Genomic DNA, 14037 nt, shown 5'->3' on the forward strand with positions numbered 1-14037 from the left:
TCCCCCAAAGCATGCTAGCTTTTGTATTTAGCCAACAAGAGGAATTCACAGCATGCTATGGGAGCACTATTCCAGCAGCTGAGGAGAAAGATCTGTTGCAGACTGGGAATCCCTTCTGCCTGACTCACAGCCACCCTGATGGAAATGCCAAGGAGGAGAGAAGATACCAGGAGTGCTCGTAAGCCTTTTGATTATTGAAGAGAAGCACTGTCACTGGGTAGTGTGATGCTGGCCTGCTCCTTGTCCCATCTCAGCTCAGCTTTGAGGTCTCAGATGTGCTTGGTAGAAGTAAAATGCTGCAGTAAAACAGAGGTGGACCAACGGGAATAGGATGTTCAACCAGAAACCAGAAGCAAAAGGGTTGGAGAGCAGAACCAGGACAAGCAGTCCTCTTCCCGACAGCTATATAGCATCAAATACGGTGGTATTTTATCAAAAAAAAAAAAAAAAAAAAAGGTCGGATTTGGTGGTATGGAGGAAAAACAACCCTTGACATAAGACACATTGATAACTCAACATCCCTCATCTCTTTGGAGAGATGCCAGGCATCCCTCAGATCCAAAGGAGTTCAACTCTCTGATCTCCAGCAAGTTCAGTCTCCCAGAAGGAAACTTTTTTGCAAGAGTGGCTGTTTTCTTATAAATCTTGTATATAAGGATAAGCTTTTTCTCACAGTCAGGATGATAACAAGGCTTGGTTTCTTCTTTTCCAACACTGATGAGCAATAAGTGTGAAAACTCCATGAAGAAAAAAAAATCTCTGTGAAAATACTGAAATTCTGCTAACAAACTCCAAATTAAAAAAAAATATATATATGAATAGACACACTTTATTTTAACAGTAAGACTATAAAAGGAGAGGTGTGAAATAACAGTACAACTAAAACCTCCAAATTGCATTTCAAAAGCATACTTACATATTCGTATACATACACTACAAATGCATACCCCTTAGGTAGGTATATGTGTACTTTTGGCCATTTTCTATACAGCTTTAGCCATTTTTTTATTAGATCCTGGCTTGATATTATCTATGTATTGTTCAAAACCACAAGCAGGCTACTGTCTTGTTGGTAAAGCAGTGCAGGAAAAGAAGCTGATCATTCCTCCTTCCCAACCTGCTTAACTCTTACTGTGCTTGCAATAAATCTGAAATACTTGCTACTACATGATTGCAATAAACCTTTTTTTGCACCATTTTGTCATAAACCCAAGTTCTTTGCAAACTGTACTTTACAGCAAACCCTCTTTATAAATCTGTGCCTTCTAACTTTTTACAGAAGTGAAAATAATAATAATAAAAAAGAGATCAGTGGGAAAAAGCAATACAGAAGTCTCATTTTCCTCAATTCATCACTGCAGTTGCCTCCATATATGTGGACAACTACGGTAGCTTTGAAATTTTAATGCACCCAGCACTGACTGTCCTCCTTCAAAACCTCTTATCTTGGGGAACTGGATTCCCTATGGTCTTGCCTTAGTGTAACTTCATATACAACAGATTAATTTCCCAAATTCACTGCAATGTGCTAATCCCAATCTTAAAAGACGGATTTATGACTTTTAAAAAATCTTCTTCATATAGCTTTTAGTTCTTTTACTTCAATGGCTGTGTCTCTACTTCTATTTCTGTAACTGTATCTGTGTTAGGAGAGGAGAAGGAATAGAGGATAAATAGAATTTTATGCAGCATGGCTGTGGTCAGCTCTTCAGTCTGCTTCTGTTCTCCACTAAGGCCCTGAGCAAAGTATTTCAGAAAAAAATAAAAATCCCTACCTAATTAAACAAAGTCCCTGCATGTGTCTTCACAATGAGCTTTTGTATCTAAATCTATCAGAATATCTTGGTCTCTCTGGAAACTCAGTCCTAAATCTCACTGGGTAAAGCTTTCAAAGCAATGAACAGCCAAAACATAAAAATATTTCAGGGCACTGAACCCAATTTCAGCACATTTTTGTGGATTTAGGAGCTCTCAGGTTTGACTGGCAATAGAATAGCCCTTGGTCATAGGACTGTATTTCAAGAGGTCCTTAGAAGCCTTCCAGAGCACAAATAGGGCTTGGACTATCAACTCCCATATCTGTACCTCCACCATCAAGTACCTGGAGACCTGTGAAAGCTGACCTCAAAAGCATTTCTGAAAATGGGGTATGGGCTTTAAAAATCTCACTTTGAATATGTTAAACCCACTACTGTAGTTCCCAACCTAAGTCACAAGAATTATCAGCTGCCTTCCCCCCCTTTCAGTGTGCTGCAGGCTTAATTCCCATTAAAAATATGAGATTTAGTATTACTTAAAGTATGTTTAATATACTTAGGATGTGTTCATATAGAAAAAAAAATCATCAGCTTGCTGTGGGCCTCAGCAGCTACAGAAAGGTAAGAAACATGGACATCCAACTCATGTGCTTCCACTTAATGCATCTAAAGACGTTGCATGAAGCTTGTCCCAGTGCCTGACCACCTCTGGGTGCAGAACCTTTCCCTAACACCCAGCCTGACCCTCCCCTGTCCCAGCTCCATGCCGTTCCCTCGGGTCCTGTCGCTGTCCCCAGAGAGCAGAGCTCAGCGCCTGCCCCTCTGCTCCCCTCGTGAGGGAGTTGGAGGCCGCCATGAGGCTTCCCCTCTGCCTGCTCTGCTCTGGGCTCAACAAACCAAGTCACCTCAGCCTCTCCTCATACATCTTCACCTCTAGACCCTTCACCATTTTTGTAGCCTCCTTTGGACACTCTTTAATAATTCTTTCTTTCTTATATTGTGGTGCCCAGAGGAGCCGAGCTCCTCCTCACACAGCACGTTTCAAAGGTACGAATCATCCCAGTGCCATGTCTTGTGAGTCCCTCCTGCTTCTAAAGCAGCTGAGGGCATTATTTCCATGACGTCCAACCCAGTTACCACTATGCAGAGCTGGATTCAGGCTGGCACATCAGTTCGGCCAGTCCTTAGGTGTGTTTTGAGTTCAAAGCTGATGACAACTGTCACCTGGGAATCATGCTGTGTGCTGCCAAGTGGAGATGTGACACGCAGTGCTGGCCACTGCTCTGCTGGCCATCTGGTGAGATGGCAGTGTGCCCGGCTAGACGCGTGGGTCTTTGCCAGGGACAAAAGGACCAAGTTTTCCAGATAGACTAAGCCTGTTTAAAACTAAAAACAGCACCTTTGCCTACAGAAGCTGCTCTGTGGTTTAGAAGAACTGTGGACATTTCCCAGAGTGACGAGACAGCCCCATGAGACTGAAGACTGGGACAAGGATGACAGTGGCTAATTATCTTGAAACAAGTAGTGTCCATCTGACACTGACCTCTGAAAGTATGTGGAAAAGCAGGATTTTCTCTTAAAAAATATTTGGGACATGAAACATCTCAGAAAGGGATGGAAAACAAAGAGTAAAATGCACGTACTGCTCAGAATGTCATGACAAAAAGTTGTGAGAGACCCAGGCCTTGCTCTTCACAGCTTAAAAACTCATTACTGAAAGCATTATCTATGGTTCTTAAGAGTGTCTTCAAGTCTTCAAGACCGGTTCTCCAGCCCTGATGTCTATGTGTGCTGAAGCTGTATGCTGAAGGGCAGTAACTGCCCTACTTCATCCTCCAACTGCTTCATTTCCAGTGAGGCCAAGGAAAGAAGTTTAAGGCAAGTCACAGTGTCCTTGATGACAACCTATATCAAAATCCCACAGCCATATGAAAGAAGAAGTACCACTTTCTTCAAGTGCCTGTCCAGACTAAAAAAACATCTGGGAAGTAGAGAGGAGCATCAAAGAAGGTAGATGTTAACCAGTTCTGCTAAAGGATGAGAGAGGAAAACCCCATCACAAACACAGCGCGATAAAGCACAAGGAGAATATTTCAGAATCATCTTTATTTTAATCAAGCTGCTGGCAACTTAAGCTATAATAAGAATAATGTAAAAGCGGTACTTTCTCTGAGATGGTGTCCCAAAGTTGTCTTGTTGCTCACTAACAGAGACTCTCCCCTTGCCCTAGATGAGGCTCTGGAGTGGAGGAAAGGGTACCTGCTAGCAAGTTTGCCTTATCAAGGACTTCCTTTAAAATGTAAAAGCAAATTTACACCTTGTTGGGTTGCTACTGTGCAGATGTTCAAAAATCCCAGCAGCAAAGCTTGTGTGCAGTTCTGAAGGATGAGCCCAGGACAGAAGCAGCTCAGCTTAAAGCACGACCAGCAGATGACAGCAAGCCCTATGAATCACAAGACGAGAAACTGCCGTCACTAAAGCCATCCCTGTTTTAAGGGAATAATCAGGATCTAAAAGCAACTCCAGTGTGGTGGGGTGAAAAAGATGGAAAATCTGCAATCCAGCACTTGCAAAATATTACAGTATGCACAAACAGCTTAGGATGGAAAGACTCCCCATCTCGTCTGCTAGCACTGTAGAGCTGACTCATTTGTTCAGTTCTTGGATTGAAAATAAGCTGATTTCATTCAAATCTTACAGAGCAACCAGAAGGACAAGCCTTCACGGTGCCTTTTGGAGCAGAATTAAATTTCAGGCTTCACTTCCACCAAAAATAACCTGTGCTTGCATAGCTGTGGAGCTCTGGAAAGCTGGAGAGGTGAGCAGTTAGGGCTGTCTGAAAAGCACAGCTCTACTGCAAACTTACAAACTCTGCTCTACTGCTACTTTACAAAATAGCGTTCACCCAGAGATGGTCCCAGCACCCTCTGTGGCTGATTCAGCACAAGGGGCAAGCAGGAGAGCTGTCCAGTTTACACGTGCAACCAACTTTGTGCTGTTTTCCCAGCTAAGCTCATTGCTTTTGGTCATTTATGTACAAATCAGCAGGGTTTTGGTTTATTCCTCCTTCTTCGCCCTCGCTTCTCCAGCTTGGAATCAGCAAGCAATGGGAAACTGGTATTATAAATACCTATGCAGCCACTTGCACACCTCAAAATTATGCAAACTGCTTCTTCTATCCTTCTACAACTGCCTGCACGACTCTCATTACCTTCAGTTACACCAGAAGTTACTAAAGGTGCTCATGAATCCCAACCATAAATACCCAAGTCTAACAGAAAATTCAGGGGAGATTTGCAATATGCACATCCTAACATCCAATCTAAAATCCCTCCTTGCTCCTAAATGCTTTCCATCCAGACTAAATCGCCCTAATCCCCAATCTACCTGCTTACATCTGTCGAGTCCTTCCTCACTGTTGATCTTTCATCCCTGCCCACTTCTAGCTGCCAGCATCTGTCTCCAAGCAAACATCAGCCTGGAAAAAAGAGAGAGTTAGCAATGACATCTCTGGAGTGACAGCCCGGATAAAAGCTTTATTCTTCTCTTTCTGTTCAGCCCAACTTCTTTTTGTGTCACGTACATGTTGGTGTCAGCTGTGTCCACCCCTCATAATGGATAGAGGTGAGTTTGTGTACTTTCTGCAGAAAAATACATCCTTACCTTTAGGTTTCAGAACAGCTATCCACCAGCATGGTATTTCAGTACCAACATAAATCTTCATTCCCCATTTTGCTGGCAGGAGCAAATATTAAAACTCCAGTTGGGTCTTAAAAAAAAAAAAAAAAAAAAGGCATACACACAGAGAGAGGAGGATAAAGTGTGTTCTAATAAATTAGGACAGACATATTCTCCATCCTTAAAATTTTTAAAATTTTAATTAATTAGGTAATATGAAGCAGCAGGAAGGGAATGGGACAAGAATACAGGTAAATTGAGAGATTTGCACAAGAGCGATAGCAGATGTGGTCAAGACTCGGAAGCTCATGATTTCAAGTCCAGATCAAAATTTAAAAAGGTTTTCCCCTCATGTCAAAAAAAGTGTTCCTCGTTCAGTACTGAAAGCCAGTGGTCTGCAGCTCCCAGGCTCAGTATTTTGGACAGGAAAGAAATAGGAATATGCTTGTCAAATGGAGATTATTTCCAGCATGTGAAATATTACAATAGATTGACTGTTAGGTACCAACTAAGTCTAAAACAGATTTGTGGTTTTCCACTATAAAATGCGTACCGTAGCTCTCTATTATAGAGAGGTAAATAATGACATAACCTTATTTTTAAGAGAAGAGCTGATGAGAAACCTTTCCAACAGGGTCCTGTGGAGTAGGCATGGATGCACTGGTCATGTTCAGGTGCCTTGTCCATCTGTCCATCCACCTGTCTGTCCATCCATGCTCACTTGCTCAGTGGGACTTTTTGCTGGATAACAGCACCATCATTACGAATTACATGCCTTTTTTTATTCCCCTTCATTTTTTTTCCCCTAACACTAGACATAAGTACACTCCAAATCTGGCAAATATTCCGAGCTCCATCTCATCCGGCACACTCTGCAGCACCCACTTTCCATATTACAACAGCACAGGTAGCACAGGTCAAGTTTTCCCTTTTTAAACTTTACCCCAGGGTTCAGATTATTTGGATTTGATCACTCTCACTGCCAGAATCCCAGACAGAAATTCTGCAATAATAAAAAAGATGTCCCTGAAGCAACACTGCTTTAACAGAATATTATTAGCAGAATATAAAGTTTGCTTTGCAGCCCGCAATCAGAGTTTAGCAGTTCACAACCAGCAAGGCACAGTGGAGGTAAATGCGTGGACCTGATGCCTGCCCCAGCAGGGCTCAAAGAGAAACGCTGAGGTAGCATCACCTCATCTGTGCTAACAACCTGCGCTGTGCAAATGTCTGATTCACACCCGGGAAATGTCTGGGACCAAGTAAAACCATGCCAGGTGCTATTTTAGCTCTCCTTTCAACGCTCAGTAATTTCCATTCCCAAATTTACTGGGGCTGCTACAGCAGTAACAGAGGAGACAGAAGAAACACGTGGTCACCCGTTGCACATTCATGTCCTTGTGCTGACCCAACCTAAGACAGGTCAAGCCGAATTGTATTCAAACCTCACTTGGTTTCCTGATGTGAACATACAAATGAGAAATGGAAAGACCTTCTAGCAAGCTGTAAGGGCAGCAAGAGCTGCCAGCACCTTCCAGAGAACAGGACAGGGAATGCAATGAGTGGATAAACCTGTGCCAGCAGTGCCAGCCTGCTCCTGGATGCCACTTTTTCCAGTGGGATTTTCATCAGGTACAGACAGACTAACATAAAAGGTCACTGGAGGAATCTGCTGCTGCACACAATTCCATTCCAGCTGGGTGTCCTGCTTCAGGAAGACTTATTTGGAGGCAGAGTGCAAGAGAAATGGTTTCTGATCCAAGCACCTGATATTGCCAAGACACAAAATAGAGGCAAAGCACAGGGTGCAAAAGCAGAGGTATCCCAGAAAATATGAGGAAGGCTCAGAATGCTTCCAAGAATTTAGTAATGTAGCCAAGCAGTCACTTATGGCTTGTTGGACAAGGGCTCTACAGCAAAGACCACTCTGCTTTTCTAAGTAGAACCATGATTTTGAGAGAGCTGGCAAACATGAATTAGATTGCACTGACAGGATTAGAGAAATCTCATGAGCATCAGTATCTTCTTCAGGTCTGAACAGCTTAAACAAGAGCAACTACAAACTTTCTGCAAAGTGACAGTTAAGGGGGAGTGTTTAATTGTAAAGACATGCAAGTTTTAATAATTTTTTCTTTGCTTTTTTTGTGACACAAGTTAAAAAAAATGGTTCCTGGCTCTGCCAGACCAACCAGAAGCAAAAGCACTGAGCTGTATTAATCTGAGGAGCTGAAACTAAAGCACAGGACAATCCTCTGCTCCAACATGGAAATTAATCCACATGGAAAGATGTCCCAAGAGGACAGGCTCATGGCCAGGTACCCGCTAAAGGAACCACCAGCACCTTCATCCTGCTCTGCATTCTCCACCAAGGTACCTACACCCATACGATGAACACATCAAGAGGAGAACATCTTCTTCAACTACTTCTAATTTGGCTGTAATCAAGTGGAAAATGGAGCAAGCTATTCTGAGAGGATGAGATGTTTAAATGCATTTCCAGCTGAACGCTGCCTGAGGACAAGATTGCGTGTTTGTTTTCTGGTTTTCCACTAAAGATTGGGAGCACCGGGATGATTTTCACATGGTTAAAATAAAACAGCTTTGCATGGCGAAGACTAGCAAATAAAACAGCTAGACAAAAAAAAAAAAAAAAAGTTTATCTTTACCCAGGAGTTTGTTTCTATTTTGTTTTGTTTCAAGTGCTATGAGCTGGTCAAAGATTTCATTATTTACTTATTTATTTCAATGATGCTTTCTGGTTTTGCTTGTTATTTAAATAAATACATAACCATCTAACTTCCCTGATATACCAAGATTAGAGTGAAACATTTATTATAATGTTAAAATTGCCAGAAGGGATAGGGCAGAGGTTTTCAAAACAAGCAGTTTGAAAGTTAATTCGTGTATCAAAGTTAATTCTCCTGACAATTTGTTTTGCTATAAAACATGTTGTTCATTATTCTTTAATATGTTTTCATATGTTTTGGCTTATTAATTCATTAAATCATTGCTAAGATCTCTAAGAAGTGGGTGTAAAACAGAGAATATCTCCTACATTGCCTCAAACTGGACTAAGGAAACAAATGTATAATGTTGGGAATATTGCACAATAGCAAAGAAACACTATGAAACACTACCTCTGTAGATGTTATACGAGGGATTTTAAAGTTGTCTAGTGGGAGAGATCATCTTACGATTTTGAGTATTGTTTGCATCTAGATTTGGACCAGCACTTCATTTCAGGCCAATTAATGATTTGACTAATATGACACTTGAGCCCTCCAGATGTCTGCGTCCCTGTAAATTCAAGAAAATATGACAGGACCCAAGACTCAGAAGTGAAAATCAATCATTAAGACTCACACAAACTTTTTAGACGGCATTTGACAAGCCATTTTATTTTCAGTGTTGTGTAAAATAGAAGACATACCACCTTCTTTACAGACCAGTGAGTAATTGGTGAGTAATATTTGTGAATTACCTACAAATGGCAAAAAAAAAGGTGATGATTTTAACTCTGTTGTTTCATTCTATTCTTGATGGGACTCCATCTCAAACACACACTTTGGTTATATCACTGCACGTGACCAAGCCACAATGCAATCATTCAGATTTAAAGGCTTTAACCTTAGTGGAAACAAACAAACAAACAAACAAACAAACAAACAAAAAACCTTTAATGTTGCATCAGTCTAAAGTGCTGAGTTCTATAAAATAAAACTAAAACGTGCCAAGACTTTATTCTTGCTTTGTTCCACCACTGTTAACTCTTTCTTCGTACAATACTTTATACCAAGGAAGCTGAAGCTCATGGTTGGGTTCCTCATTGCTCCAGCGAGGAGCATGCTATGAGCAGATTTTGATCATCTTCCACACCCTCTGGATAGCTCTGTACGCTGCAGCAATGAGATAATTCAGTGTTCCTTTAACAAAGCACTGCAGGTATTGAAAGTCACTTGGGAAGTTCGTGCTAAAACAAAACCGTGCTCAGGTCCCAGTAAAGCAGAAGCATTAACCACTTGTTTTCTGTTAATTGACCTCGGGGATTCGTTGTGTGTTTAGGAATCCAAGTGCTTCAGCACGCTGCAGGATCGAGATGCGGTGGATTCCTTCCCACGTTCTGCCATCAGACCTCAACCTACCTCAGGAGGGAGCAAAGGAACATGTGGTGGTCAGGCCACAATGCTGGTTCGTACACCTGGCTTTGAGTTTGGTCTCCAGAACATCCACCCCAGCTTTGGCCATCGGTCCTGGGTCTCCATCAGAGCTCCTGCCCCATCCCCACCCCACCAAAGTGCCTACAACCGATGTAAGCACCTCCTGCCCACGCAGCACTGTGACTTCACCATCCTGGATGCAACCATGACCCTCCTCAAGGTGTATTTTCTTCTGAACCACTTTCCAAAACTGCCAGGGAAAGAGCAAAATAGGATTGGACGGGCACAGGGAGGACAGCAGGATGGCCCAACCACTTGACGGGAGGGCATAGAAAATTATAGACCCAATTCCTGGAAAAATATTAGCAGAAATTATATAACAATGAATTGCTAGGTATCACGATGATAATTAGGTGATAAATACCCAGCAAACGCTGCCAAGAACAAGGTGCACAGCCCAATCTAATTTTGTTCTCTGACAAGACAGCCAGCCTAGCAGAGAAACAGGGAGCCGCATGTGCGATATATCTTGAATACAACCCTGGCCAGTGTCCCGCATGAGATCTTCACGAGCAACCAACCAAAGAAAAAATAGTCTAGATGCAGTCACGGCAAAATTAAGCACTGACCCAATGCTCCCATGAGCACACCTGGAAACATTACACCCCTGGAACATGAAATGACCTGTTCAAGTCTGTCCTGTAATGGCCAGTGCACAGTAAGGTTAATAAAAACAGCATTAAAAAATACCCTGGCTTGTGGCATTTAAATTCAAGCCATTTGAATTCCCTGACCTCTGTGCCTCCCTGCACACAGCAGATTTTGTTCATTCTCCCCAGAAAAAGCCTGTTTTCGGAAGGATGGGTCTAATATGGCAGATGTTGCACACTTGAGAATTCAGAATTTAATTCCTACCGCTGCACGGTGTTTAATCTCCATTTATTTCAGGTATCACGCATTACTTTAAAATCTTTTGAAACACTTTTTTTTTTCCCATTCTCAGGTTTAAATCCTGGATATCCAGCAAAACCATTAAAAGCAGAATATCAACTAGAGGTGCCCAACACCCAGCTCTAACTCCCCATAAAGCTGCCTCTGGGATTCCTCCATAAAATTCTACAAACTGACCCTGTGGATCTCGCTAATTAGGATGGTTAACAAGAGTGACTGCCACAATGCCCAACAATGAGCTGGATCTCCATCCATCATCATGGCAGCCCCGGGGCCAGGGGAAGCATTGCTGTCATTCTCATTTCCTCCATGGAGGAAATACAGCCAAGACAGACAGGTTAAGGCCACCCTCCTGGTAGTAATGTCTGTTATTTTATTTTTAAAAAGCAAAACCTGAGGCCTCTTTGTTCTCTTTCAAGAAATTAAAGGGTTCAGAAACCAAATCCCTGGTGATTTCTACTTTTTCCCCATCCCACTGTCTGACCACGTGCTATGAAGAGCCTCCGGCTCCTGAGGTGAGCTGGGGCCACCAAAACCTGGCTGTAAATTCCATTTATTACATTATTCAGTTTATTACAGAAAAGCTATTAAGCAGCAGCATCCCCATCACTTCTGTTGTTGAAAGATCCCAGGGTTTTCTCTTCTATGCCTGAACATTTTCTGCTGAACCACATGCTACAGCACCTATCTGCAGGGATGCTAGTACTTTTTATTTATTTGTTTACTGGATAGAGCAAGAAGAAGAGTTTCAGAGCACACACCGAACGTGTCCATCGAGGTCTGCCCTGCTGTGAGCAGACATCCATACGGCAGCAGGAAGGCCACGGTCTTTTGTTCCAGCCATACCATGAGGTAATGCAGAGAGCAGTTTTTCTTAGCAAGGCAGTCATCCATCTTTGGGAAGCAGGAGGCATACGATGAGCTCTGCGTTGACCCTCTCCTGACACTTAATGACAATATTTGGGGATACTACAAGAGAAAACACTTGGTGTGTGCTGCTCAGACTTCCACAGCGAAGGGGCGTGGAGAGTTATTTAGGCTGAGATAGCTCATCTCTGGTTCAGACACAGAAAAAGGAGAAAAGTTTCTTTGAGTTGCCCTTGGCCAAGGATACCAGTCTATTTCTTTTCAGAAATGCCTTTCTGCGATGGAATACAGCGAAGTGATGAAGTGCCTGCTCCAGCCTTGCAATCCCTTCCATAGCCAAGGGTCCCAGGTGGTGTTGAACAACTCCGTGACCAAGTTTTGCTCACCAGGAAAATCAGCCCTGGAGGACCTGGAAGACTTGGCCATTGCAACACTACCCAAGGCCATGTGTGCGTGCACAGAGGGGAAGTTTCTCACCTCTGAGCTGTGAGCTTACGCATTAAAAGGCTCTGGACAGGCAGCTGAAATGGTTTCAAGATCATGGTCTTCAGAAAGCTGATGTTTCTATGTCAGCTACTTTTTTGCAATCCACCGAGGGTTGTTCAAATGACGGGCAAGCTGGGCTTGATGTGGCACCTCATCAAATACTTAGGAACTGCAAACATCTTGAATTATTCTCTGTATTTGCATTAAAAAATAGTGATCATTTCGTACAGCACTGTAAGTATTCATGTGTTTTGGGTGTTGTTGTTTTTTTAATCCCAAACCACAATGTACCGAGATCCATCTTTTGCCTATTCCAGATTTTGATTCTCTTTTTGTATGGTTCTTGTGCCCAAGCATCCCATTCTTTCTTGCTTTTATGCCTTTAATTTTGCCTTGTAGGACTGCCTAAAAATCACTATTTAAAACTGAACCGTCAACTCATACTTAATTCAATACCCTCTCCCTCTTCAAAGGGAAAAAAAGAAAAAAGATAATTGCACCAAAACTCGTAAGAAAACACAAAACAACGAGAAACCTTTATGCTTCTTTTATAGATCCATCCAGGGGGAACAGCTATTTGCAAAACAATGAAACATTTCCCGAAGAATATTTGCAACCTTGACAACTTGGAAACCAAGTCAGGCTGCCTTAATGAACAGCACTGCTGAAACCAAAGGCAACATAAGAGAAGAGTGATGGTGATGCTTTTCCCAGGTTCAAAGCAGTAACAGACCGTGCTAGCAGTAACTTTGCCATGCTACAACGTCCCCTTTCCTGATGCTTCTGCAAAGATCTGAACCCTCAGCTGTGTCTCTGTGCCCTCACCCTGCTGTGCAAGCCAGACCCAGGACCAAAACTAAACACAAAAATATGCTCCAGCTCACAGGGCTTGCTGAAAGTCAGCCTGCATTAAACTGCAGCAACTCCCTATCTGGACCAGGATATGGTGCAGTTGGAGACGTGGCCTTAACTGCCCATGCCCACATGGGCTGGCTTCCATCCTTCTTGAACAGTAGCTCAGAGGTGGGCAGGACCTCTTTCCACCTCCAAGCATGAGCCAGCTCTGAATCAACAGGGAAAATGGCACACTTGCAGTGCCTAACACTAATTATTCTACCTACCATTCTTCTGGCAAAGGATGCCTCCTACAAGAAGAGGGCACAGTAGATTCAATGCCTTTGACACACCAAAGCAGGAGGTTATAATCATTAGCTGAGCCCTGTGTTACGGCAGTAACACTAGGAACATGCTTTTATGAAGCACGGCTTTGCCCTGTGCAGTGGAGACCATTTCACATACACAGGCTGACATCTGGATGCTTTTTTTCTTTCTACTTTAGCATTCCTGGAGCCCTTTGTGGTAAGGAGGGAACAGATAAAGGAAGTATGTCTGGCGTTCACTTAAAAACACCCCACAAAACCAGAATCTGCATTCATTTGCAAGTTGCTGTTTATGGTTTCAGCATTTCCTGAGCAAGCTTTTATCCCCTGTTGCCTTGCTGGAGCACATTTTGCAGATTAAAGCAGCCTCCCCAGCAGTTAAGTTGTGCCCTGTGGAATCACAACCCTCTTCCCATTGCACTTCAGTCCATCTACTCCCATCATCAGTGCACCTACAACTAGCCAGAGAAGAACTGTTTGGACGAAATTCGGATGAGGAGAGACACAAAAAGGTATAGAAAATGTGTTAAATGTATTTTCTTAATCCCTCAAAACACCTCCAAAATCTTCATCAGTATCACTTTTCCATGGCAATTGGCAAGATACACTGAAACCTCAAGACCTGAGCGTGGTCAGATGTTGCGCCTCATTACACAAATCAAACCCAACAAAAGTTTGGTTTTCACCAAATCCGGATCAGAAACAACCTCTGGAGATAGTCTGATATGTATACAACAGCCACACTGAACCTCATTCGGTAAAAACCTCAGTTTTTTAAAAAAGAGGAAGTCTGGTAGAATAAATTACAGCAGGGGATCAATACTTTACCAAGAGGTTGATAGCCTTGTCTCGAAGGGCCTCCAAATGGGTTCCTCCCAAATCCACTCCCATCAATGGATCCATAAGACATTTTCTAGATAGCAACGAATGCAGGGTTGTACTTTAAACCTAAGAGAACAGAGAAAAAGACAAATGCAACAC

The 14037-nt window shown here is 42.7% G+C and overlaps 1 protein-coding gene across 4 annotated transcripts in view; it reads right to left on the reverse strand.

Moving 5' to 3' along the window:
- The window catches only part of TSNARE1 (t-SNARE domain containing 1), a 451421-nt gene that overhangs the window by 335090 nt on the left and 102294 nt on the right, over nucleotides 1-14037 (reverse strand). For all 4 annotated transcript variants that reach the window (XM_084511163.1, XM_084511161.1, XM_084511162.1 and 1 more), the window contains exon 3: nucleotides 13885-14004. In XM_084511163.1, the coding sequence (XP_084367289.1) occupies nucleotides 13885-13966 (82 nt within the window). In that variant the 5' untranslated portion in view covers nucleotides 13967-14004. The remainder of the gene's footprint in view (nucleotides 1-13884; nucleotides 14005-14037) is intronic.

Source organism: Aythya ferina (assembly GCF_964211825.1).
Source record: "Aythya ferina genome assembly, chromosome: 2".
Taxonomy (NCBI): domain Eukaryota; kingdom Metazoa; phylum Chordata; class Aves; order Anseriformes; family Anatidae; genus Aythya; species Aythya ferina.